Raw genomic sequence first — 25,148 nt, forward strand, 5'->3', positions numbered from 1 at the left:
TGCAGTTTTGTTATACTCTGATTTTGGGAAAAAATTTTTTTCATTCTGTATATTAAAGACTGAGGAGTAACTACTTCTTTTTTTTTTTTTTAAGTTGTAGATGGACACAATACTTTTATTTTATTTATTTATATGTGGTGCTAAGGATCGAACCCAGGGCCTCACACATGCGAGGCAAGCGCTGTACCACTGAGCCCAGCCCTAGCCCCTTGAGTAACTTATTTTTCTGTAATTGTAATCTTTACAATTTTTCCATTTTAACTGATTTTCACATTGCTTCCATTTTGAGCTCTTTGGAGAAGCTCTTGATATTTTTGCACAGAATGCAAATGAATATAATAGGTAAAATTGTGTCCATTTTAAAAACAAGGGAATGTTGAAGGATTTTGAGTATTTATGTAGAAATAATCAATAATTAGAAATTCAGTTGACGAAAAGGAAATATTTTGGTGGTTCTGCTTAGGTTAGAGTGTGGAAAGATAAACATTCTGCATGAATTTCTTTGTAACAAAGGTAAAGGGTCATGTTTTCTTACTGAGTTACTGAGATTATTTATTTTGTTTCCTAAGCAGATGCTGTATATGACCTGCCTTGTTCCAGTGAAGACCAGTTACTAGAACATGTTGAGGGACAGTCTGTGGCATGTAATGGACATTGCAAGTTCCCCTTTTCATCCAGAACTTTTTTGAGTTTCAAGTTTGACCATAATGCTATAATGAAAATCTTGGACCTTTGATAGCAACAGATGTATTATAGAAGTCCCAAGATCAGAGACCTGTTGTATTTGAGCGGGTGTCTCCTCAAGCCTTACCTTTCTCAGGTGTTTTAAAGAAATGCAGGGAGGCAGTGTTTCTGAAAGGATTTTCTGTGCAGAAGAGTAGAAAGAAGCATGAGTTTGCACTGTAAATGCAGTTATAATCTTTTAAACAGTTTTACCTTTTCAGTGTTTGAAACAAGTGTAATTTTTTTTTGGAGGGCATTTTTTTTTTTTTCTGTGTGACTGGGTCTTATTTTTTCTGGTCAAGAAAATAGTGTTTGAGAAATCAATTAGCCAAGGTAATGGGAATACTTCATCTACCCATTACAGTGATTGCAATAATCGTTTACTTGTATTGAAATTTTTAAAAAGAAACTTAAAATATCCAATTATTAAATGAACATAAAAGCTGAAATGTCTCAGATGTTGAGATTGCAAGCCATCTGTCTTGGTGGCATTTTATTTCTCTGCTTCTGACCACTGAAGCTAATTCTCCTTTGCTTAGAGTTTTGTTGAAAGGAGTTATTCAGAGCCAACATCTTTAATATAATATTCATGTGCAAAATGAACTCATAGCACTTCATAAGGATAAAATTGGCAGCTTGGAGGAGGGATTCAGTTGATGGGGAGTTGATGCTGTAATTTTGAGTTGTGCTGGGTACATTCAATAAACCTATGAGTGCTGAAGCAGAAAGCAATGAGGCAAGGGCCCAGTAAGTATTTGGGATTATGTTTTTACCATCCTGCCTCCAACCCTTTACCATTGTATAATGATTTTGTTCGTGTGAAAATTTCTGATATATTCCAGTTGTGTAAATATGTATGGAAAAATTGACATTAGTTTTACATTGCATATCTGTGTGATCTATGGAAATTGATGTTATATTAGGTTCTAATTTTCAGTAGAACAAAGTGAAATACTTTTATTGGCATGCTGAAACCCCTGAATGATGGGCATCAGAAGCAGAAGGGGTGTCCAGTTTACCAAGAACAAATAAAGCATTTCACTAGGGCAAGATCAGAACATGAAAGTAACATACATAACTCACTCCTAGGAATGTATTTTGCTCCTTTCGGATTCTTAAATCCAAATAAGGATGGCAATAGCCATTTTGAGAAGAATTTTCAGCTATAACTGAGGACAATCACCTGAGCTTTAAGTAGGAGATACATTTTGGCTGCGTCTGACCTCATTGAAGATAATTCTTGGGGGTGGGGGTGAGGGACAGTTTGAGTCTATGCGTGTGTGTCTGTCATATGGGTTTTGATCTTTTTGTTTGTTTTACAAGTGGTATCCACAAAATATTTTCTGCTTATAAATGTTACTGTAGAAATCTTTATTCTGTATAGGTAGCCTATTTAATTAGAGGTTCTGCTTAACCTGTAGAACTTTTAAAAGGGGGGCTGTTGTAAGGATTCACTTTGTATTATTACTTGGCTTTAGATTTTAAGTGACTTGATTTTAAAGGAGAAATTCTATTTATTAATGAAAGTGTCACACTCGGTGCTAAGCAGGAGAATTCATGTTGCTAGCAGTGTTTTGAGAATTAGGTTATCCACAATCCTGCATCTTTTAATGTGACTAATTTGTGAATCCTTATGTGACCTTTGCTTTTTAATGCATTATATGATTGCATTTGGAAGCTTTTACTGTTCTTTTCAGAAATACAGCTGCTTTGCTCGGGTCTCCTTGAGCCATGTTTATAGTTGGTCCAAGCATTCCAGATTTCTGTTAAATCATTAAGGAAGTGAAAACAGTTTGCCTGGCAGATGAATCATTTTTCACTTGTTTACTGTCATCTGGAAACCATTTAATTTTTAGTGTTTTTTTTTGTGTGTGTGTGTATCTTTTTTTTTTTTTCTTTTTAAATGAGTGCTTGATCAGTCCTTCTGGTGCCTATAGGTTTAGACTTTAGCTCTCAATACTAAAGCATAAGAGATCAGAGTTATCAGAAGTATGGATTCTGTGGTTGAGTATTTTCAAGAACTAACAAATTTTCTTTAATTACAATAGTTATTGCTGTTGTGCTGCTTCATTTAATGCACTGTGGAACAAACTTAAGGGAATGGTTGGTATGTGATTATGATAACTTAGGCTCTCTTGACAGTATGAGGTTAACATGTTAAATGATGAGTTAAATTTTACGTGTATGATGTGACTTAACTATGCAGAAAATATTTAAGTTGGATGTACCTGTTTGTTGTACTTATTCCCTCTCATTGTTCAGGTTACCTTGAGACAGGCCATGCTTAGCACAGGACTAGATTTTCTCCTTTTGGGATACTTAAGTATGATTTGAGGAAATCAGATGATAAAGTAGTATGCTGAATATGCAATAATTTCCTTCTATTGAGTGCTGCATTTTAAGAAGCTAAATGAGAAGAGTAGCTATGTTGGCTTCACTATGTTTCATGTATTTGAAAGATAAATAGGTCTTTGAATTCACTTTTTAAATGTTCCAACCACATGTTCCAGGGTGCAGTGCACTGTGAATCTTTCATTTTTTAAAATTTTGTAGGTGCTTTTATGTGTAACTTCAATGATTTGTAGTTCAGATTAGTAATGTTAATACATGTTAAATGAATTGTTTTTATACTTAGTCATTGTAATCCAAAAGATAAGGGTATGGTTTACATGTTTTTCACAAGTTTTTATTAAGAAATAGCAAACAAATGGTTTTAGGATTTCAAATAGGCATGCCCTCTGGAGACATGAACATTTGGAGAAGTCTGAGAATCTAATAGTTCTGTTAGCATGGGTGGAATTTGATTAAAATTAAGCTTGTTTGAATTAGTACATAAAGGATAAAGTCTCCCAGTGCTATCAGAGACATTGTAGTAATTGCTTGCTTTTTTGAGCTTTGAATATCATTATTTTTGTAATATGTATCCATTAGTAAATACAGATAATGAAGATATATAGCAGAATTAATTTTATGCTATAAGATTAGGTTGTACTCTTTCTTTTTGAAGGCTTTAATAATTTGTTTGTAATGTCGAAAACTCCATACTAAGTGAATGACATTCATCCACTATAGGAATTAAATTCCTTTCTATTACTCAACATATTGTGTTCTCTAGAAAAGTTAAGATCTGTGTGCATGTGTGCACTAAAATCATTTCATTTCCTATTCCCTCACTTATATAGTCTTTCTTATTTTTCCTTTTTTTTTTTTAACCCCCAACATTTAGTTAACTTAGTAAGTAGAGCAAAATCAATTATAAAAAATTAGACTTATTGCCAAGTTGTTCTTACTATGTTACTTCTATTTACTTTTTATTTTTGTACTGGTGGACCTTTCTGCTCAGAGATTGTTTTGATTAACATTTATTGTGTCTCTGTATTCTCTGAGGCAGTATTTTCTTCGTGTATGAATCTTAGCTATTCATTAACACTTCCTCATGATCTTGACTTTTTTCTAGCCTGGGGGAAGGGGTTCATATGTATTGTAACTTTAAATTGATGATAAACAAGATAACCATTGTTTTGTTTGAAGGTATTTTTAACCTTTATGTACCTGTCTTAATGAAACAACAGTTTTGTTAACCTTAGTTGCTCATTTCTTCCGTCCTAAAACTTTGAAGTGCATTTGTATAGTTGCCAAAAATCCTAAAAATGAGCTTACGATTGGCCTTCTCAGCATCTTTTTTCTTCTTAGAATTGAATTACTCTTAAAATCTATCTGCCTGTCAGAAGGTGGCAGATTGCAAATGGGCAGTACAAGCTTTGTCCTGTGCTTTCAAAGTAGAATTCTGGATTGCACATTCTAAAATTGATGATAGATTAGTATTATAGAACAAAAGTGCCCTGAAAAGAAAAGAGAACTATAGTTGCTGGGCAGAGTATAAGGAGGACATTGTAGAAGATATATCAATCCTTGAGTACTATATGATGCATCAAGCCTAAGCATAGTCTGATATATATACACACACTATATATATATATATATGGCCATTGCCAAGCATTTTCTAACCCCGAATAAACTTATTTTTTCCTTAGTATGATTGCCAAGCAATCCAGTGAATCTAAAGGAATTTTTCTCACTTTAAAGACCAGAGTTTGGGAGTCTGGTCCTTTCTGTGCTGTATCATTGCAGAACTCCAGCCACTCTGAAGTGCACTGCTCTCTTATAGGAAAGGGAGGTAACCCAGAGTGCATACAGCTATAGTCAGCTGTATGTGGCAGCTATACATTTGTCCTGAATGCTTATTCATTTCTTATCAACTAGTTTCCTTGTGGCAAATAGCATTTATTATTGAAATAGTCCTTAAGTAGTGAAAATAATGAAGTTAATTCCCTTAAATGGGAGTAAAGTATTGACTTTTACCAGCAGAATTATTCAGACTTTAGCATGAAGTACAAAGAAGTGTACAAAAAACAACTGTGATAAAATGTAAACGTTTTGTCTTGAAAAAGTATTCATAATGGAATTTCTCATCTGGGTCCCAGATTAATGAAATCACCAGTCAAGAGATTACATTTACCTTGGGTCTTCTGTAATTAGCAGAGGGGATGATCTGTATATATTAGTAGCTTGAAAGCACAATCTAAAAGAAATTAACCTTCATAAGGTGTCTGCATTATCTGAGTAGTGTTGGTCAAGGGAACTCTGGGGATAGAGATTGAATGCAGAAATGCAAGTGTGTGTGATTTTTGTCTCCTCCTCATACTTTAGTCCTTTAGGTCCGGAAAACAGTAAGGCCCTGAATATATGTTTGTTGCAGGTAGATGTGTATTTTTCCTTATTGGCTGGTCTGCTGAGTGCCATTTAAANTGTGGTCCATTTTAGGTTTATGTTTGGATGTTGCACAAGTAACTATTAATGTCAAATGCAAGTGTCCAAAGAAATGAGCCTTTAATTTTACTTTTTGTTTGAATTTAGGACAGGAGACGGCTAACCTGACTTATACTTTAAATAGTACCATCTTTCTCTTTAGTAACAATTAGGAAAGGACAATAAAATCACAAACAATTTTGGTTTATATATTTTCTCTCTTAAAATTATTTTTGAAGTTTATTAGCTTAAAATCTTTTTAAAAATCATCTCTGATAGGCATTGACTCATCCTTGTTCTGTGAATGATTCAGATTTAATTTTATCTCTTGGCTTTAATGAAACTTTAAAACAATCATTTCAGAACGATTAATCAGATGGAATAATGTTCATGTATTAGCTAGCTTAAGTGAAATGTCGTAAGACTGTCTTTCATCTAACCAAAATAAGGTGTATGGTTTCATTTGGGTGAGAAAGGGAATGAGAATTGCTTTTTTAAAAAATACATACATACTGTGCCTGTTTCTAAAACAAGATTTGAAGTGGCTTTTTACATTATGCTGTGAAGACTAGGTAATGTTCAAGGAAGATATATAGTCTTAACACATTTTCCTTGAGACTAAGTTTTAGTCTGAAAAAGGGAAAGATATTTATGCTGTGTCATGTTAAGCAAAATATTTGGAATCTACAAAAGCTGGTAGACATGGGGCTGGGGCTCAGAGGGAGAGCGCTCGCCTAGCATGCGTGAGGCACTGGGTTCTATCCTCAGCACCACATAAAGTAAAATAAAGACATGTGTCCACTATAACTAAAAAGTAAATACTTTTTAAAAAGCTGGTAGATAAAAATTTGAAATGGTTTCATTAAAAACATGGTATTCAGTGAGTACTGGACTTTAGGGTAAATGTGCTAACTAAATAGATTTGTAAACTTTATTTCTTCAGTAATCATTATTGTCATGCAAAATGATCTAACATTTAATTTTCGCTTAAATTATAGCACTGTTGTATTACTTTACCTTATAGGACATTTTAATGCTTGGAGAATGACTGTAAGTATATACCCTTCAAGTGATTCTGTCTATAGCAGTGATAAAGTTCTTACTGCTTTTTGATTAATTGTCAAAACATTTAGGGAGAACTAAAAAGGAACCCAAAGTACCAGTGGGGTTTATCTTGGAGTTTAAAGAATTTGAAACATTTAGAGCAGATTTTTTGTTTCTGGATTTATTTTACTCTGAGGTTCAACAATAGCTTTGTTTTTTCCTTCAGTGTTAATGAAAGGAAAAGGACTGAATTTCACTTGTTGGATATAACTGTCATAAATAAAAGATTTCTGAGACTCATGTTTGTGAGTTGGAGTTTATTTGCAGAAGCTTTGTACTTCCAAAGATGTGTTTGTTTTCTGTACCTTCCACTGAGAAAATGAATTGATGACTTAATAGTTATTATGCTCTAATTTTTGAAAGTATTTTGATGTAAATAGCACCAATTTAGAAATTGAAAACCTAACTATAAAAACCAATAATGAAGGTTACTCATATACTGGCTTTCTGTAAAACATTAGGCTATTTGTAAAACAATACCAATAAAATTGGCTGTTTGAGCAGTTTTAGTTACTACCTTGTTTCTGCTGTTAATTGTTACTGCAGGTTCTGAGTTTTCATTTGGGACCAATGAAAATCGATGAATATAGGATATATATAAAATAAAGTTATGTTTACATAAGGGGAAGAAATATTAAATGTTCAATGTCTCTGCAAAAATGAAAATGGGAAACTTGTGTTTATTTCTCATTTTAAACCACATTTTTTTACTTTAAAGCAAGATTATAGTGGCAGGCTTGAGATGTGAACCTGCTAATGTACAATTCATCAGTTCTTTAAATATGTGCTAGAACCAGGCTTTGCGATAAAATGATTGTCCTTGGATCCCAGGGGAGAAAGAAATATAGTTATATGATGTGGACTAGTGTATAATGCTGTTATTATCAAAGGTACTTTGCTCCTATAGTGAAAAATTGATACATGCTATAAAGCTGCTTCCTATCTTGTAGGCATAGTCTTGTATGACTTCCTTGTACTTTTAGTTCTGTGTTATCATCCCTGTACCAGTAATCTTTAAAAGGGAAAAGAGATGATTTTGGCATAAATGGAAAGTCAAGGAAGTGGCTAAATAATAAAATTTGGTGATAAACAACGTTTCTTTGGCTGTTGGTGGTTTGATCTAGCCTTAATCTTAGCCCCTTACTTTGACTAAGTCACTTTATCAAATCTGAGGTGCTTATATTAAATATTCACATGTTTAATAGTTAACAGAAGGACAGTCTTATCCTTTAATTAAAACAAAGTACAGTGTGGAATTAGAAATATTTATTCAGAATATAAGAATGTTTGTAAAATATTATAAATGTCTCTGTATAAATAAATGGAGTTTTTTTTTAAACAATTCTATATCAAATAACACAAAGTAGCTGTTTTACAGCAGCTAAAACTAAAGGCATCTGGAAACATTTAAAGCATACAAGGGAAGAATCTAAAAATTACAAGGTATAGTACAGTGTTAAGTAGCAACTTTAAAATGAGACTTTCAGTACAAACAGCAGAACAATACTGACAAATGCAAACTTAGTCACATGTGCTTTAATAACTGGCAGTACATTCAAGCAGGTTTTTCTAATAATTCAAGTGGTATAAAAGCACATTTTCAAATAATAAGAAACTTAAAATCTCATGCAAAGTAAGTAATAGTCTTGACAAGATGTCTACAAACTGATTAGAAATAGGAAAGAAGTGAACATGTTTCATAATCTTTGCATTAGGTTCAAACAAAAGCACGTTATTAAGAGTTCTCAATTTACTTGGAGTGCTGACACGAGCACTGTAAGTGAATACTAGGAGTTCTACAAACAGAATATTTTCCCACGTGAATTTGATTAGGAAAAAGTGCAAAAGCAAATGAGAGCAAGAACTATTTAAGCAGGGAATCCATGTGAATGTGATGTAATTCTGCATAAAATTGGTCTGTTCTGCTGAACTCCTATTTCAGATGATTAGCAGATGAAAAGATGGAAAGATGAAGTACTAAATCAAGGATGTACTACTAATCCAACAGCAGTTGCTATTTCTGGGACCAAATGGTTTTTGTCTTGCGCACATGCAAAATCCCACTCAGATGTAATGTGGTGAGAGACTTATAATCTACTATAACTTATCCAAAAACATAATGGTTGTCTGCATGTCAAACACATTTCCTCTACACAGGCATTAGAAGAATAAGAATACACAAACAGCTTCTATTCAATTTTTGTACCTTTTCCACTTGTTTATATTTTTAAACAGCAACTTAGTGCTCAGTGGTGCTGTGGTGATAGCAGCCAGCAATACATTAATTGATAATTCTAGTTCCAATTCTTAGTTCTTGGCAGCCAAGGCATGTTTCTTAGAGTTAACCTCAAGTTTGTGAAATGAGGTACTTTAGAAGGGCTCAGGTTCAGTGCTAATTTCAATTATGGAAAAACTTAAAAGAATTTGTGTAGCAAATGTATTTTTGTTTTGTAACAAGTAATATCTTTGCTACAAACTCTCTAGAGAGAGTTGATAAGCCAAAGGTGGTGATTATATCATTATATGTGAAATGGGATAAACAGGAAAATGGCTGATTTTGCCCCAGTTTTTCTAGTGTTGTATAAAGCTGTCATGTACTGCAAAAAGAAAGAAAACCCAAAAAATATGTTACCGTTCCCTATGGCAACCCTATGGCTGCATTCCTAATTAAGATCAGTACAAAAATTTGAACCATTAGAAAATTCTGTTTGGGTTCTAAAATCTTTGTAATGCTGGCTGCATTTTAAGTAGGTGAAGCTGTAAACTTAGCATGGTTTTTTCACTTAAAATTATTTGTAGAATGAACAGGACATATTCCTAATTAGGATTTGCAAATAATTTAAAGCTTTATATGGGAGAGAGGACACTTTCAGATGTCATTAACAAAAGTTTGGGGGGTTTTTTGTATGCTGTTCTCATCACTTAAAACAAGAGCATCTTACCCAAGCTCTTGAGAGTTTTGAGTTAAGGTGATGACAGAATTAAAAAATAATCACAGCATAAATTTTTGTGGGTCATAGAAAGCATCTTTAGAATTAAACATGCAGCTGTGGAAGTTAATTCATGCCAGTGACACGGCATTCCAGCCCTATCCAGGTGACTATAGGGCTTTTTTTTTTTTTTTTTTTTTTTTTAATAATACCCATAGGCAGCTAGGAAGTAGAAGACTTTCAGATAAGTTTCAAGTTTTCGTTAGGATGAGGATTGTTTTACCACTCTTAACAGCTTTAAGGAAAAAGCCTTTAGGCTGCAACTTATGTCAAGGCTCTAATTTAGAGTTCTCCGAGATCCCTGTAAAATATTGCTGCAGGCCCAGAGGAAGACTTAGTATAGGTACGTGCATCTGAAAGGAGAATTAAGCACTTATGTTTAACTGGCACTTAATTTTTATTAGCCTAACATTCTACTTTTAGGCAGCATGGAACTAACTCCAGAAACTTGACATGCTAGCTGGTACAAGTGAATATGAAACACTAATTACTTCCATTGGCAATGATGAAACATCTAGTGCATATATGGGCCTAACTCATGAGAGACAGGGACAGCATGATAGATACATCTCAACTGTCTCATCACACTGTGTTGAACCATAAATGTCTCAAAAAGGAATCTTTCTTACTGCCTACAAGTACAGGACAGTATTGGCAGCTAATATACCCAGGCTTGGGTAGAATATCAGATCCAGCTGGTAGGCTCACATATGATAAGTTGTGGATTGAGGTCTCACTTCTGAATTCTGCCCTACTGGTTTTATTTGCCTCAATTTAACAATGGCAAATATATTCCAAGGAAATCGTCAAATGGTTCCTTTTGCTCTATTCCCATCTTGCCAAGCCAGACTGAACTTTGAATAGAGGTAAGTGCCACTGGAGAAAACAAAATATGAAATTCTGAAGGTTAACCTCAAAATCAATATCATTGTTTACCCTAAATGGAGATAGATGTTAATGTAAACCACCTCCTATTTAGAGAAAAATTCAGGTATAGCCAGATAATACAAAAAGGAAAATTACCCAGATGCCTGTTCTCATTTAATCAGTGGTGTTCAGTAGTTCTCACAATCAGCATAACCAAATGCCTGATACTTTACCTTCAACAAAGATTGTCGTAGGGGAGTATTTGAAAAATATACTGAAAGGATATCAATTTATTATCTCTTTATTCTGCATGTCTGTAAAAATTGATAATTTTGCCCGGGAAGTTCACCCAGTCATCCCATATTTAAAAGTATTGTTGAAGCATAAACGTAGGCTAAGTGGGATACTAATGGGGACCATAACAGAAGTGCTTACCCCTTTAGGCCTCTCCTGTGTGGAGGAATTACAGGGCCTAAAGGGGTAAGTTCTCTGATTTTAGCTGGAGGGGGAATGGAGGCAGAGGTCAGTGGGCAGGATGTTATTGCTGGTCCATATGTATTTTTCAGTGTTGAAAGAAAGCCGTGCACATCTCAGTTCACTCAGTGTAGGACATTGCCTAGGCAAGTTGGAAAAATGATAAACTTATTTCATGTATAAAGTGTATTTTTTTTGCATACACTTTTCAGCCAGAACATTTTCCTCATGACAAAATGTAACTTTGTCCAAAGAATAAAAAAATATATATTTTTTTTAATCAGAGGAGCAAACCTTGACTGAATCAGGGATAGATAGAAACAGTGATCACCCAAAAGCTGATCCAGACTCATACCAGTTGATGGGGGATTTCCCCTCAATGAGCATAGTTGTTACTTTTAGGGTAGAAATGACTGTCCTCCTAGGTAGTGACTTTCCCATTGCAGAGAAAGCCTAAGAACTTGAATCATGTTCCCCAAAAATACACCCACCCGAAGCTCATGGATAAGGAGGATTCTACGGTGGTAACTTGATCATAAAGCACAAAAACTTTAATTTGTAGTTAACTGGCATTGGAGCCCATTTATCACAGAGGTCTTGGTACAGTCTCCAGGGCTGCAGAGGAGGGAAAAAAAAAGGCAGTCATCCTTTAATTATTGGTGTGGAACTGAAAAACAGAAGGGGTAAAATAGTGAAGGCTACAGTTGAAAAGGGATGATGAATTTAAGTTGGAGGACTTCCCTGAAAGAATTCTGGTACTTTGAACCTTTTAAGCACCATGTGCTAGTCATCACCATGTATTTTGGGTTGTGGGGGAGGTGGAACCTAACAACCAGTCCTCACCTCATCTCTGTCATGACAGCAGGACTTGTTGAATTGGGGGTTCACTGGCACTCTCTTAGATAGTTTTGCAAAACATTCAGTATCTTCTTGGTGCCTGACAATGCACAGCCTCGGTCTAGAGCTACAAATGTGTTCATGTGGGTGAGTTTTGATTCAGGAGAACAGCAATTATGTAGTACCCTGCAGCTGGGGGAAGAAGTTCTAATACCACTTCTCTACTCTTGAAGAAACCTGATAAAAATTTTAGTTCTTCCTGTGTCCATGATTCTCAACCCTTACGCCTTAGCTATTAAGAAGGGTCCACTGGGAAGGAAAACCCCAGAATCCTTTCCAGTCCTGCCTCTGTAATTAAAAGGTAAAATGTTTTTTAATTCTTCTAATACAGAATGTTCAGGCACAGCCTTGGTTTTGCTCTCCAGTATATCTGAGACTGTGACACCTATGTGGCCTGTTAACTCCTAGTGACACCTCTGTGAGACCTTTAACATGGGACCTGAACACCAAAGCTTTGTTGTGGTAAGCTAATCAGCAATCCTTTTAGATGTTGGAGATGTACAGACTACATCAAGATTTCCCCTGAAGGAGGGAAGGAGAAATCTGGGGTGCCAGAATATAAGCAAGTCCACTGTCTACAAAAAAGAAAAAAAAAATGACTGGAAAAATCTTATAAAAACAACTGCTTGGGATCTTACTGATGGACAGAAAAGGTGCGGGAGTGAGAAAGTGAGTGCTGAAAGTAGAAGCAAGACCCTGCTGGGCACAGTACACAGAGCCTGTGTTTACACACTGTCCATGACCCCAAGAGGAAGAGCAGGATCCTGTGGATACAGTCTTCATGTCAGCAAGGCCACTCACCCCAGGGTCTGAGTAGGAGGCGGCACTCCATTGTCCAAGGGCTGATGTAACTGCCAACCTTCCCTTTCTTCCTCCCAGCAGGTTCAATAGCCTGCTAGAGTTTTGCCCCCAGGGGCCAGAATTTGGTGCCTGAGTGCTCATTAAAGTGAAGTTTCATTGGTGTGTGGCCTGGAGTTCTCCTCCTCTAGCAGAGCTATTCTTTGTTTGAGCATCCTCATTTGGGTTTCATGCCTCTCCACCATGGCCATCATCTGAGACTCCAACTTCTTCAGCTTGTTTTGGTGCTTCTTCTTTGCTTTCTCATAGGCAGCTACCAGGTTGCTAAGTAGGAACAGAGGGAAACATGAACATGTGTACTAAGTAGCATGAGACACACTGTCCTGTATGATGGCTAGCCAGGTCTAGTGAGTTCTGATCTTGAGAAAGATCATGCATGCAGCCTGATCTTCAGTAAGACTCTGGAACCAGGTAGTTTTGAGAAGCACAGTGCCAGGGATTTCCACACTAGGGCTCATCATCTACTGGCCTAACCATGACTAATTCAGTCCCACTGCTAACATTAGGAGGGGTTGTGGATAAGAGTCAGCCAACAATGCAGAAAAGGTAGCTGAAATCTGTTACTTAAATACAAATAGTGGGTCTCCTTGTTGTCCTAGCATTTAGGTTTCTGTACAAAGCCCTGCAAGATGCTGCTTTCAGGAAGAGTGGGTGATGACTCCCCACTGTCTATAGTTGCTTCCCAGGAGTTCCAGAGTGGCCATCCCTGGTAAGACATGACCTTGAGGTGGGCTTGGTCTAAGTGTCACAAGGATGTACAGGGGTGTTTTTACCTGTTGGCACGCTTTAAGTCATTAACAAACTCTGCTGACTGCTGATGTCGGATGTTCTCAATATACTTCAAAATAGTGTAAGTTACAGAAGCATCCAGAGGTGATGCAATGAAAGTGACCTCACTTAGGATCAGGGAGAGATGTCAAGCTTTGTGTAGTTGGACTCAGAGCATCCAGTTAGGCCATAAGAAAACTGTGTCCAGCCCAGTACAACATGGGTCTTGGTGAACTGTTTGTGCACAAGAGTACCATGGATTGGGTCAGGGATTGAAACCCAGTAAGTCTAGATATGCTCGCTATGCTCTCTGGTCCCAATCTGCACCTAAACCCCTTCCATGTATATCTGTATTACCCCTTAAGCTGCTCTTCAGGGGTCTGTGAAGTCTGAACCTTTTACTACACATCTGTATGAAGTCAGATGTTCTCAATATACTTCAAAATATTTTGGCTACATAGAGATTAAATTGGACATAGTTTTGGAAAACTAAAAAGTGTCACTCATAATAAAAATACCATTCGTATTATATCTAATTAATTTTTTTGTAAATGAGTAAAAACTTTCCAACACTTGTCTTAGTTTTAGTTTGATAGAAGTATCAATAAAGATAGTTTACAGGGACACAAGCTCACTGAGGTCCTCTATTTTTTGGGGGGTGAGGGGGCGTAATACGGAGATTGAACCCAGGGGTGCTCTACCATTAAGCTACATCCCAGCCCTTTTTATCTTCATTTTGAGACAGGGTCTGGTTTCAAACTTATGGTCTTGCCTAAGCCTACAGAGTAGCTAGAATTACTGGCACATTTGGCAAGGTCATCAATTTTTTACAAATATAAAGGGGTCCTAAGCCCAAAGTTTTTGAGACTAAGTGTCCTAAGAATATCCCACTGGATATTAAATATTGCTCAAATATATGGTTCCACAGTCAATTCTGTTGGAAAACATTGACTTAAACAGATTTTTAAAAATTATATGACTTCTCAGAACCTTTACTATATGAAATATCCAGAAGAGACTACAGCTGGGCACAGTAGTGCATGCCTGTAATCCTGGGTACCCAGGCGGCTAAGGTAGGAAGATTGCAAGTTTGAGACCAGTCTGGGCAATTTAGTGAGGCCCTATCTCTAGAAGTAAGGGATAGGGATGTTGTAGCTCAGTGCTATAGCACCTATTGGTTTAATCCCTAGCACTGGAGGAAAACCAGTATGTTTTTTTTTCTACCCAGTCAAAGGACCTATCTTCACTGAGCATTTAGGTTTCTGTACAAAGCCCTGCAAGATGCTGCTTTCAGGAAGAGTGGGTGATGACTCCCCACTGTCTATAGTTGCTTCCCAGGAGTTCCAGAGTGGCCATCCCTGGTAAGACATGACCTTGAGGTGGGCTTGGTCTAAGTGTCACAAGGATGTACAGGGGTGTTTTTACCTGTTGGCACGCTTTAAGTCATTAACAAACTCTGCTGACTGCTGATGTCGAATTTCGCTGCTCTTTGTGAGTCTTTCCAAGGCACTCACCAGCTCTTGAACTCTGGCCTTCAACTTCTTTTCTCTGTATCCAGGAGAGAGAGAGCACATACCATGAATAGCTTGAGATGACAGTGGAGGTGCTGCTCCCTCTGAGGTGTGATGGGAAAGACAGAGACATGTTGCTTGCCAAGTCACAAGGCCAGGGCATGGAGAGTGAAGAGGGCTCAGCAGAGCCAGCATGAATGCCTCATCACTGCATTTTCAAGGGGAATTAGAGCCTGTTTAGTAGGTGCCCATAGAGATCTTAAGTATGTTTCAAAGGAACAAGACAGGAATTTCTACTACTGGCATATCAGGTTCTTGGCCATGAGTGCAGCTTGACCACAAATCCATCTTGGTCTCCACACCCATTTTTTCCAACTGTTCTAAGTAGCTGCAGAACCACTCAGGGATTCAAGACAGAAACCTCTGTCTTACCTGGATTGCCTACCTTAGACAATCTCCCTACTCGAACCAACACATCCTACCTACCTCAAAACCAAAAACCAAAACAAACGGTGCTAGTGGAAAAAGGAATAGAAATTATACTGTTCTCATTTTAAAGATGCCTTTATTTTCCATAAACTGAAGTTCTACTGGACTTCATTTGACTCCCTCGATTCTATGCTGAAGTGGCTTAAAAGTTCCATGGGTTCTGCACAACTGTAGTAAACCGTGCTAGAGGAGTCAGTGAAAGATGGTTTTTAGAGTCCAGTTAGTTTACTGCCTTCCTCTAATTCCCACCAGCAAACAAGACCCAGGCAGGAAAACAATTACCACCTTCCCTGACATTGAGTGCATAGGGCTGCTCTGGGTCATAATAAAACTCACCACAATCTACTAGGTTAGCTTCGGCACCGAGCACCATGCCTCCACGGCAGCTTCTAGTGATGGTCCAGACTGATTCAGAACTCAAAAAATTATTTGGGAAGCCAGGATTTAGGGAAGGAATTCCTCTAAAAAGCACCATATGTGAGGTGCTTTTCATTCAGCTTGGTTCATTTGTATGCCAATTTGGTAGTCCCTAGCAAACATGTCCTTGACTAAGCAATGTGATTTCTATGATTATCTCACGGAGTAAATATGATTGTAGGAACATAAATTAAAGCTAGATTCACTTAAGCTTTGGTTACAATAATTAACAAAGTGAAACACTTAAGGGATTGGTTAAATTAAGGTACATATATGCTACTGAAATGGGCTGCTTTAAAAAAAATACATGTTAACCAAGTGTGGTGGTGCATGCCTGTAAATCCCAGCAGCTTGGGAGGCTGAGGCAGGAGGATCACGAGTTCAAAGCCAGCCTCAGCAAAAAAACATGGCACTAAGCAACTCAGTAAGACCCTGTCTAAATAAAATACAAAATAGGGCTGGGGATATGGCTCAGTGATTGAGTGTTCCCGAGTTCAAACCCTGGTACTTTAAAATGCAGGTTGACTATATTATGTGAGAAGAGTAAATTCTATAGAATATTTTGTAAAAACAACTAGAAATCTGAATGAATATTTGCTACATTGTAACAAACTACATTGTATGGAATTTAATAATGGCTAACTCACAAGAATGAAATGCCAGAAGGCTTTCATTTATACTTACTTTTGCACTGCAGTGCTTGAAATTTGTATGCTTTCCCTATAGTATGTGAGTTAATCACAGTTGTGCTTCTTGTAGGAGTGGGATGGAGAGGCAACTGCACAATGAAAGACTCTGAGGAGCCCAGATGGTCCAGACCCTGCTTCTCCCTGGTTTCTCCAGTGTATATAATCTTTCAACATTTCTGGAGCTACTATAAGGGGAAAATCCTCAAACTGATGAGTGAAGGAGAGAAGTGCAACACAAATACCCAGGCCTGCTTTTGTGAGAGGTAGGAGGGGGTTGAGATCTGTAAGGGAAGCTTGCTAGCCAGTTCACAGTGCATGGCTTATTCTTCAATAAGTCCTCTCACCTTCCTTAGCTATTCGGGAAGGCCTAAGGGCTGGCAGGAGCCTTGCTGCTCTGCAGCTGTCCTCTTGAGGAATGTTTTTTTTTTTTTTTTTTCCTGGGCCCCAGCAGCCACCAGATCGCCAAATCTGGTTGCATTTCCCACTGGAATCAGAGGGTGGCAGCATTTCCTACCAGAAGTGAGAAAGTATTGCCAGGAGGTTCCCTTTCTCCTTCCCTCCCCAAGGTTTCCTCATAGCTTTCCAAGCAGTCCACCAGCTAAGGCAAGGATAGAGAGTGCCAGGCCCCCACCCTACCCCTGTCCTTCCGTCTGCCTAAAAAAATAGGGTAGAGTTATTCTATATTTTGTCTCTGTTCTGATTCCTTTATCTTCCATTCTACAGTTGATTAACTATACAAAGGAAAAAATCAAATTATGAAGAGAACTAAAAATGTGACCATGAATTCAAATTGAGAACAACAAAATTTTACCCAGAGCAAGCCCATCCCCTAACTTTCCCATTTCTTCCAATGCCCCTGAAGACTTAAGGACATGCAAATTCTAGCCCTACCACAAACAAACGGCTTTTTTCACCCCAGCATTCAGGTCCAGCATGGACTGGAACAGAAGGAACTTTCCAGACCTGGAAAGCTCTAAAAGCTAACAGAATCCCAGAAAGGCAGGAGAGGATCTCTGATCCTGCCCAACCCCAGCTGGGGCTACTGCCCAATGTGCTCAGAACAGGATGGCAGAGGGGAGTACAAACCCCAGCAAGAATTATGTCGCTGTTTTAAAGATGCAAAAAAACTAGGCCAAATCCCAAACCTGCGATCAGGGTTGCTTTACCTGTTTTCATTCATTTGGCTGAAGTAGACCCTGCAGTAATAAGAGGCATGACTTCATCACTCACCTAGATCTAAACTGAAGTAGCAACTTCCTAGACTTGCAGATCTAATAGTATGCAATAATACAGCCTCTAGGCTCAAGTGGCTTTCTGAGACCCGATTAGGGGGATGGGGGTTGAACTGAATAAATATATGCCGAAAGTGTAAAATACACACTGGAATTTGAAGCCTCAATGAAATTCCTCACTAATACTTTTTAAAATATTGGTTACATATTGAAATTTTTGTTTTGTTTTTTTATGATACTAGGGATTGTTCCAAGGGCAAGCATTCTACCACTAAGCTTATGACCCCAGCCTGAAATATTTTATATTGGGCTCAATATGCTATTAAATTACAATCAGGAACTTTTTTTTTTTTTAAGGGGGGAGTGCTGGGTCTTGAGCCCAGGGCCTCACACATGCTAGGCAAGCACTATATCATAGCCCTATTGTTATTATTACTTTGTATTTTGTGGAATCTAAACAATGTAAAATCATCCTGAGTCTCAAATGGAAGTCATACATATATCAGAGGATAGCACTGCTCTAAAGCATTTGTTTAAAGGGATATCATCAAGTCATTTCCCCAGGTTCTGTTTCATTAGGTTTGGTTGAGACAGAAATTGCAGTTCATGAGGTGCTCCAGGTGATCCATGATTAGGCAACTTTGGGAAACTAATACGGTAGAAAGAGGTTCTTCACCTTGATCTGAAGACAAACTCCGTGTGCTCCTGAGACTCCCTGATTTTCATGATACATGCAAAATCGTAGTATGGGCATTCCTTAGTCCTTGAGTAGACAGCTTTCCTCATTCTCAAGTGATATCTTGGGAAATGCTAAAAACCACAGCTTGCCAATTCAAGTCACTTTGAAACCTCAACCATTCATGTCCTGTTTTGGTTTCTAATTTAATTTACTTGGCCTTCAGTTAAGAATTTATGTGGTTTGTATACATAAGATAGTAAGGTTGTCAGGATTGGTAGCAGCAGCAGGGATGACACTCAGCCTCCAGGGTCTGCTGGTGGCAGTGGCCTCAGGAGGTACAGTGGCTGGTGGACAGTGGAGTTGGGGATTGAACGTAGCACTTTGAACATGTTGAGTGTGTGCTCTGAAGCCAAGCTAAGCCCCTAGGCTGGGGCACGTATAAAGAGAAAGTAGCTCACTAACTCAGTTACCTGTTGTAACTGTTTCAGTAGGTGCTAGATACCTGTCCCAATAAAAGAACAACTTTCAACATAGAAATGCAGATGACAAGGCCATAAAATGCCTCTATAAAAGTTCACATCTTCCCAACAAATAAACCCAAAGACACTGAAGTGGAGGAAATGTTGGGTAAATAATTTAAAAATTGTTTGTTAAAATAATCAACAAATTAAAAGACCTAAAAGAAGAAAATGCAGAATATGAAAGAGCATTTCAATAGTGAGATAGAGAAATCTTGGAGCCTGTAACCCCAGCAGCTTGGGAGGTTGAGGCCAGAGGACTGAGTTGAAAGCCAGCCTTAACAACTTAGTAAGGCCCTAAGCAACTTAGCAAGACCCTGTCTCTAATTAAAATTAAAATATAAAAAAGTCTGGGGGTGTGGCTCAGAGGTTAAGTAAAAAAAAAAAAAATAATAATCTTGGAAATGCAAAACCCAATTAGCCAAATAAAAAACTTAGTGGGTGTCTCTCAGAAGAAAGAATGTCAAGGCTGGAAGATATAGTGCAGGAAGTAGAATATTTAGTAATAAAGGTGGGGTGGGGAGAGAAAGAAGAGACTATAAACAGAAAGTACAACATTAAAAAGTTGTGTAACTTGTAGTTGTACTGCTAACAAAGCAGGACAACATTAAAAAGCAAAACTTAAGAATCAGGCCTTGAAGAAGAAGGGGAAATACAAACTAATGGCATATTTTACATATTCAATAAAGTAATAGCAGAAATTTTTCTTATCTTAGGAAGGAGATGGACATACAGGTACTGGAAACATTTAGAACTCCAAATAGGACCAGAAAAGAACTCCATGACATATTATAGTTGAAATGCCAAAAATTCAGAACGATTTTAAAAAACTGCAGGAAAAAAGTACCAAATCACTTATAGAGGAAAACATCCGAACAACAGATTTATTAGTAGAAACTTTAAAGGCTAGGACAGCATAAAATAATGTTATTTCAAGCTGGGCTGGGGGGTGGCACTGCCAACCTAGATTACTACACCCAGCAAAGCCTTCTTTCAGAATTAAAAACAAATAAAAATCTTCCAAGATGCATAAACTAAAGGAATTCATGACCACTAAAACCAGCGTTGCAGGAGATATTCAAAGGAACCCTACACACAAAAGAGGAAGATAAAAATAACCAAGAAAGCATAGGAAGAATAAGCCACAGTAGAAAAATAAGCAAATGAGAAAAGGAAATCAAACATAAGAATTAAAACAAAATGACAGAAAGTAACACATACCTCTCTACAATAACACTGAATAGAAATGATCTTAATTCTCTAATTAAAAGATATAGATTGGAAATTTGGATTAAAAAATAATATCCAATATTATGTTGCCTCCAAGAAACACACCTTACAAAGGCATTCACAGATTCAAAGGATGGATAGTGATATTCGTTGTGAATGGAATCCAAAAGCAAGCAGAAGTGGACACTTTTCTATACACCAATAATAAATCTGTTAAAAATGAAAATTTCTATTCATTTCAGGCAAAGCAACTTAAAGCCAAAATTAAGAGAGACAAAGAATGTCATTACTTATTGGTAATGGCCCAATGAGAAGACATAACAACTGTACTTATGCTCTGAAAGCTGGGGACACCCAATTTCATGAAACAAACATTGCTAGATATAAAGGGACTGATAGACTCCCCATTATAGTAATAGTGGGGATTTTTTTTTAAGAGAGAAAGAGGGAGAGAAATTTTAATATTTATTTTTTAGTTTTCGGCAGACACAACATCTTTATTTGTATGTGGTGCTGAGGATCGAACCCAGGCTTGAGCCACATCCCCAGCCCCATTATAGTGGAGATTTTAATAGCCAGATCATCCAAACAGAATCAATTAAGAAATATCAGATTTAGACCTTTCTGTGGATTAAATGGATTTAACAGAAATCTATAGAATATTTTATCCAACCCTAAATGCACTTTCAGTCACTCATGAAACTTCCTCCAAAACAGATCATACATTAGTCCATAAAGCAAGTCTTAGGAAAGAAAGAAAAAGAATCTTTTGCATTTTTCAGCTCATAGTGGAATGAAATCACATATCGATAGCAAGAAAAACTACAGAAACTACACAGATACATGGAGACTAAACAAAATACTTTTGAATGATGAGTTCTTTGTTGAAGAAATTAAAGGTGAAGTTTTTAAAAAATATCTAGAATAAAAACAAAAGGTTGAAATACAACATACCAAAATCTCTAGGATGTAGCACATGCAGTGGTAGGAGGGAAGTTTGTAAGTGTCTAAAATAAACAAATGCAGATCTCAAACAATACATCATAAGGTCTTAGGAAAACAAGAACAAACCAATCCTAAAACCAGTAGAAGGAAGAAATATTAGAGGTGAAATTAATGAAATAGAAACAAAAAGAATAATACAAAGGAGTAATAAAACAGTTGGTTCTTTAAAGAAGTAAACTGATTGATAAACTCCTAGCCAAACTAACTAAAAGACCCAAATTTATAATCAGATGCAAAAATGGGGACATTACTAAAAACATAACTGAAATCCTGAGGATCATTAGGGAATATCTTGAAAACTTATGTTCCAATAAATTGTATTCTCTATAAAAGGAATGGGCAAATTTCTAGACATATAACCTACCAAAACTGAGAAAGTCAAACAGACCAATGGCAAGCAATGAGATTGAAGCAGTACTAAAAAGCCTCCCAACAAAGAAAAGGCCACAACCTAACAGACTGACAGCTGGATTTTACCAGATCTTTAATGAATAACTAATGTCAATACTCCTTAAATTACCCCGTGAAACTGGAAGAAGTAAAAGCTTCCAAACTCACTCTATGAAGCCTGTATCACTCTGTTACCAACACTGGGTAAAGATACTTTTAGGAAAGAAAACTATAGACTAATATCATTGATGAACATAGACACGAAAACCTTCAATAAAATATTAGTAAATCAAATTAAACCACACATTAAAAAGATTATATACCATGATCCAATTGGCTTTACCCCAGGAATGCAAAGATGGTTCAACATACACCAATCAATAAACATAACACTCCACATAAATAGAACCAAGGACAAAAAGTCACATGATCAATTCAGTGGATAAAGAAACACTTCTGACAGAATCCAACACTCTGCATGATAAAAACCCTGAAGAAACTAGGAATTTACTTTAACATCATAAAGACCATATATGACAAACTGAAAGCCCAATGACATTACTGAGTAGGGAAAATCTGAAAGTATTTTCATTGGTATCGGTAACAAGACAAGGATGTCCACTCTCATCACTTCTGTTCAATATAGTAGTTGAAATTTTAGCCAGCACTATTAGGCAAGAGGAAGAAAGATAATAAATAGGAAAGGAAGAAATCAAACCATTTCTATTTGCCTGTGATATGATCTTATTCTTAGAAGACCCTAAAAGTTTGAATAGAAGACATTTAGAGATGATAAATTCAACAAAATGGCAGGGTAAAAAAAAAAAATCAACAAAAATAAATTACTTTTCTCTACACCAATAATAAATCTGTTGAGAAAGAAATCAGATAAACAGTCTCATTCACAAGAACTTCCAAAGCAATAAATAAATACATAGGAATAAACTTAACCAAAGATGTAAAAGACTTCTATGATGAAAATTATAGAACTCTAAAGAAAGAAAATGAACACTACAAAAATGGAAAAAATACTCATGTTCATAAAAAGGAAGAATTAATAGTTAAGATGTCCAATTACCAGAAGCAATCAATCTAGAGTTCAATGAAATTCCTGTCAAAATACCCATGATGTTCTTCATAAAACTAGAAAAAAAAAAATCCTGAATTCATATGGAGGAACAAAAGACCCAGAATAGTCAAGTTATGGAATTGGCCTAGCTGTTCCTCAATACGGCTGGATAGAGTCTACACACACACACACACACACACACACACACACACACACAAACACCTGTATATATTTTATTTATGTGTGTATATAATACATATGTATATAATGGAGTTTTAGTCAGCCATAAAGAAGAATGAAATTGTGTCATTTGCAGGAAAATGAATGGAACTGGAGACTATAATTATGAGCAAAAAAGTCAGAAGAAAAGTATTTTTTTCTCATATTGGAAGCTAGAAGGAAAAAAACAAAAAAAAAGGGACTCCATGAAATCCAAAGGAAGACCAATTGGGTTGAGGAAGGGGATCAGGGGAAAGGACAATGTATAGGGGAGGCACTGGGGAGTGAAACTGGATCAAATTATGTGTTTGCTTTTTTTAATTAAAACAGTTTTAAGCAGTGGAATGTTAGAATGTTCACATTCACAGGAGCTGTGAGTGGCAGCCTCGTGGTGGGAGTTACCAAGAAAACCAAACCCAAGTGGCCTGCCATTCTGCTGCGTGGGAAACGGCTAAGCAGGCAGGACTCTGAAGCAGTGCTTACCAGACTGGAAGGAGGGCTTTGTGGGCAAGCAGTCAGGAGGTTGGGTTCTCCCTAAAATGAAAAGGCCAGCACCAGCATTTTATGATTAGAGAAAGTCACCAGGGCTAGTCAGTGCCCAGTCCTGATGAGGTGCTGAGTGGCTGTGCAGCAGGCCAGGAAACCTTTTAGAAGAGCTGTAATCAGACCAAACCGCAGGGAGTCACAGCCACACCGCCACACAGCCTGGAATTTCTTAGCAATTGCTAATTATATGGAATTAGTCACTGAGAGAATTGTCTGAAAATGTGGTTCCTTTCTCCCTCACCTTCCATTTACTCTTTAGCCCCAAATGGGGTTCTGTTCCACTGAAAGGGCTCACTAAGGTCACCAGTGATCTCTGGGTTGCCACCTCCAGCAGTCCCTCTGTCATTTTGTTAACCTGTAAGGGCATCTGCATGGCTGACCACTCCCTCTTCCTTGACCATCCTTTACTGGTAATCAGTGTGAGGCCCCAGTACCTGGATATCATCTTACTTTACTGTCTATTCCTTCAGTTGTCCCCTTCTACAATGACTCCTTTATATTGTACCTCTAAATCCTGGGAGTTATTTAGGACTTAGGCTTGTACCCGATTTTATATCTTACCCTTTCTTTAATTCTGTCCATTTCCATTTATTTTCCTGAAACTATATGCTAGAAACCTCCACATCTTTATCTCCAGCCTTCTCTCAAATCTCTATGAGAGTCCATTTGATACCTCCAGTTAGCAGGCATCTTCCATTTAACATGTCCGCAGCAAACTTTTGAAATGACACCCTAATCCACCCTTCTATGTCAGCAAATGGCAACCCCATTCACCCGGTTATTTACATTGTCTCGAAGTCACCTCTTAAGCCCTCTCTTCCTCTCATCCCCCTTCATCCCTTCAATATACATCCTGCCTACAAAATCTTGTCTTCAGGCCCTTTCTGCCCCAACCACATGTCTGTGCTGGATAACCAACACAGCCAGCTGACTGGTTTCTATGTTTGCATCCCTCTGATCTGGTTTTCACACAGCAGACAGGCTATTTTTTAATGTGATAAATCAAATGATAATACTGCCATTCTACTTGCACAGAGAATAGCATCTGAGGTCTCACCTCCATCTAGAAGGTTCTGATTGACCTAACTCCTGCTTACCTGGGATAGCCTTCCACCCCTCTGCTCCTTCTCTTTTTCCTGTCAGTTTAAACAGTACTTCTCAGAGATGCTAACCTGACCATTTGCTGAGACAAATGCCCCAGAGTTAGAACATTACCGTACCTTGTCATTTCCTTCATATTATTCATTGCAAATGATGTTTCCATTATTGAAAGAAAAAAAAACCCAGAGTGACTGTATCCCTTCACCATCTTTATTTCCTTTATGGTAATCAGCACAATCTATAACCGTTTATTTTGTAGACTAGCCATGTAGAAAGTTGTAGACAACTTTCTCAAATCCTTTACAAGGATGAAGTCATTCAATCCTCACAACAGTCTTTAAGGTCAGGTCTACTATTATGCTAGTTTTCTAATTGAGGAACCTGAGCCACAGTTAATAGTCTTATCCACCAGGAACTGTAGAATTGGAGTCCACACCCACGGGTCTGTCTGCAGAGCTTAGACACTTAAGCATCTCACTGAAGTATCTTGTGACTCGTAAAGGGAACAGAGCATTAGATAAACAAGATCTCTGGTTAAGAGCACAGGCCTGTGGAACTAGGAT

General features: G+C 37.3%; 2 protein-coding genes across 8 annotated transcripts in view; one reads left to right on the top strand and one right to left on the bottom strand.

The window, feature by feature from the left end:
- Nucleotides 1-5,531, top strand: part of Dcp2 (decapping mRNA 2) — a 42,333-nt gene extending 36,802 nt beyond the window's left edge. For both annotated transcript variants that reach the window (XM_015488593.2, XM_048791966.1), the window contains one exon: nt 573-5,531. In XM_015488593.2, coding sequence (XP_015344079.1) covers nt 573-736 — 164 coding nt within the window. In that variant the 3' untranslated portion in view covers nt 737-5,531. The remainder of the gene's footprint in view (nt 1-572) is intronic.
- A 2,356-nt stretch (nt 5,532-7,887) lies between these two features.
- The window catches only part of Mcc (MCC regulator of WNT signaling pathway), a 445,938-nt gene continuing 428,677 nt past the window's right edge, over nt 7,888-25,148 (bottom strand). For all 6 annotated transcript variants that reach the window (XM_048791968.1, XM_048791967.1, XM_048791969.1 and 3 more), the window contains 2 exons: nt 14,916-15,038; nt 7,888-12,986 (listed from right to left, as the gene is read on the bottom strand). In XM_048791968.1, the coding sequence (XP_048647925.1) occupies nt 12,806-12,986; nt 14,916-15,038 (304 nt within the window). In that variant the 3' untranslated portion in view covers nt 7,888-12,805. The remainder of the gene's footprint in view (nt 12,987-14,915; nt 15,039-25,148) is intronic.

The sequence above is a fragment of the Marmota marmota genome, unplaced genomic scaffold, assembly GCF_001458135.2.
Source record: "Marmota marmota marmota unplaced genomic scaffold, marMar, whole genome shotgun sequence".
NCBI classification, from domain to species: domain Eukaryota; kingdom Metazoa; phylum Chordata; class Mammalia; order Rodentia; family Sciuridae; genus Marmota; species Marmota marmota.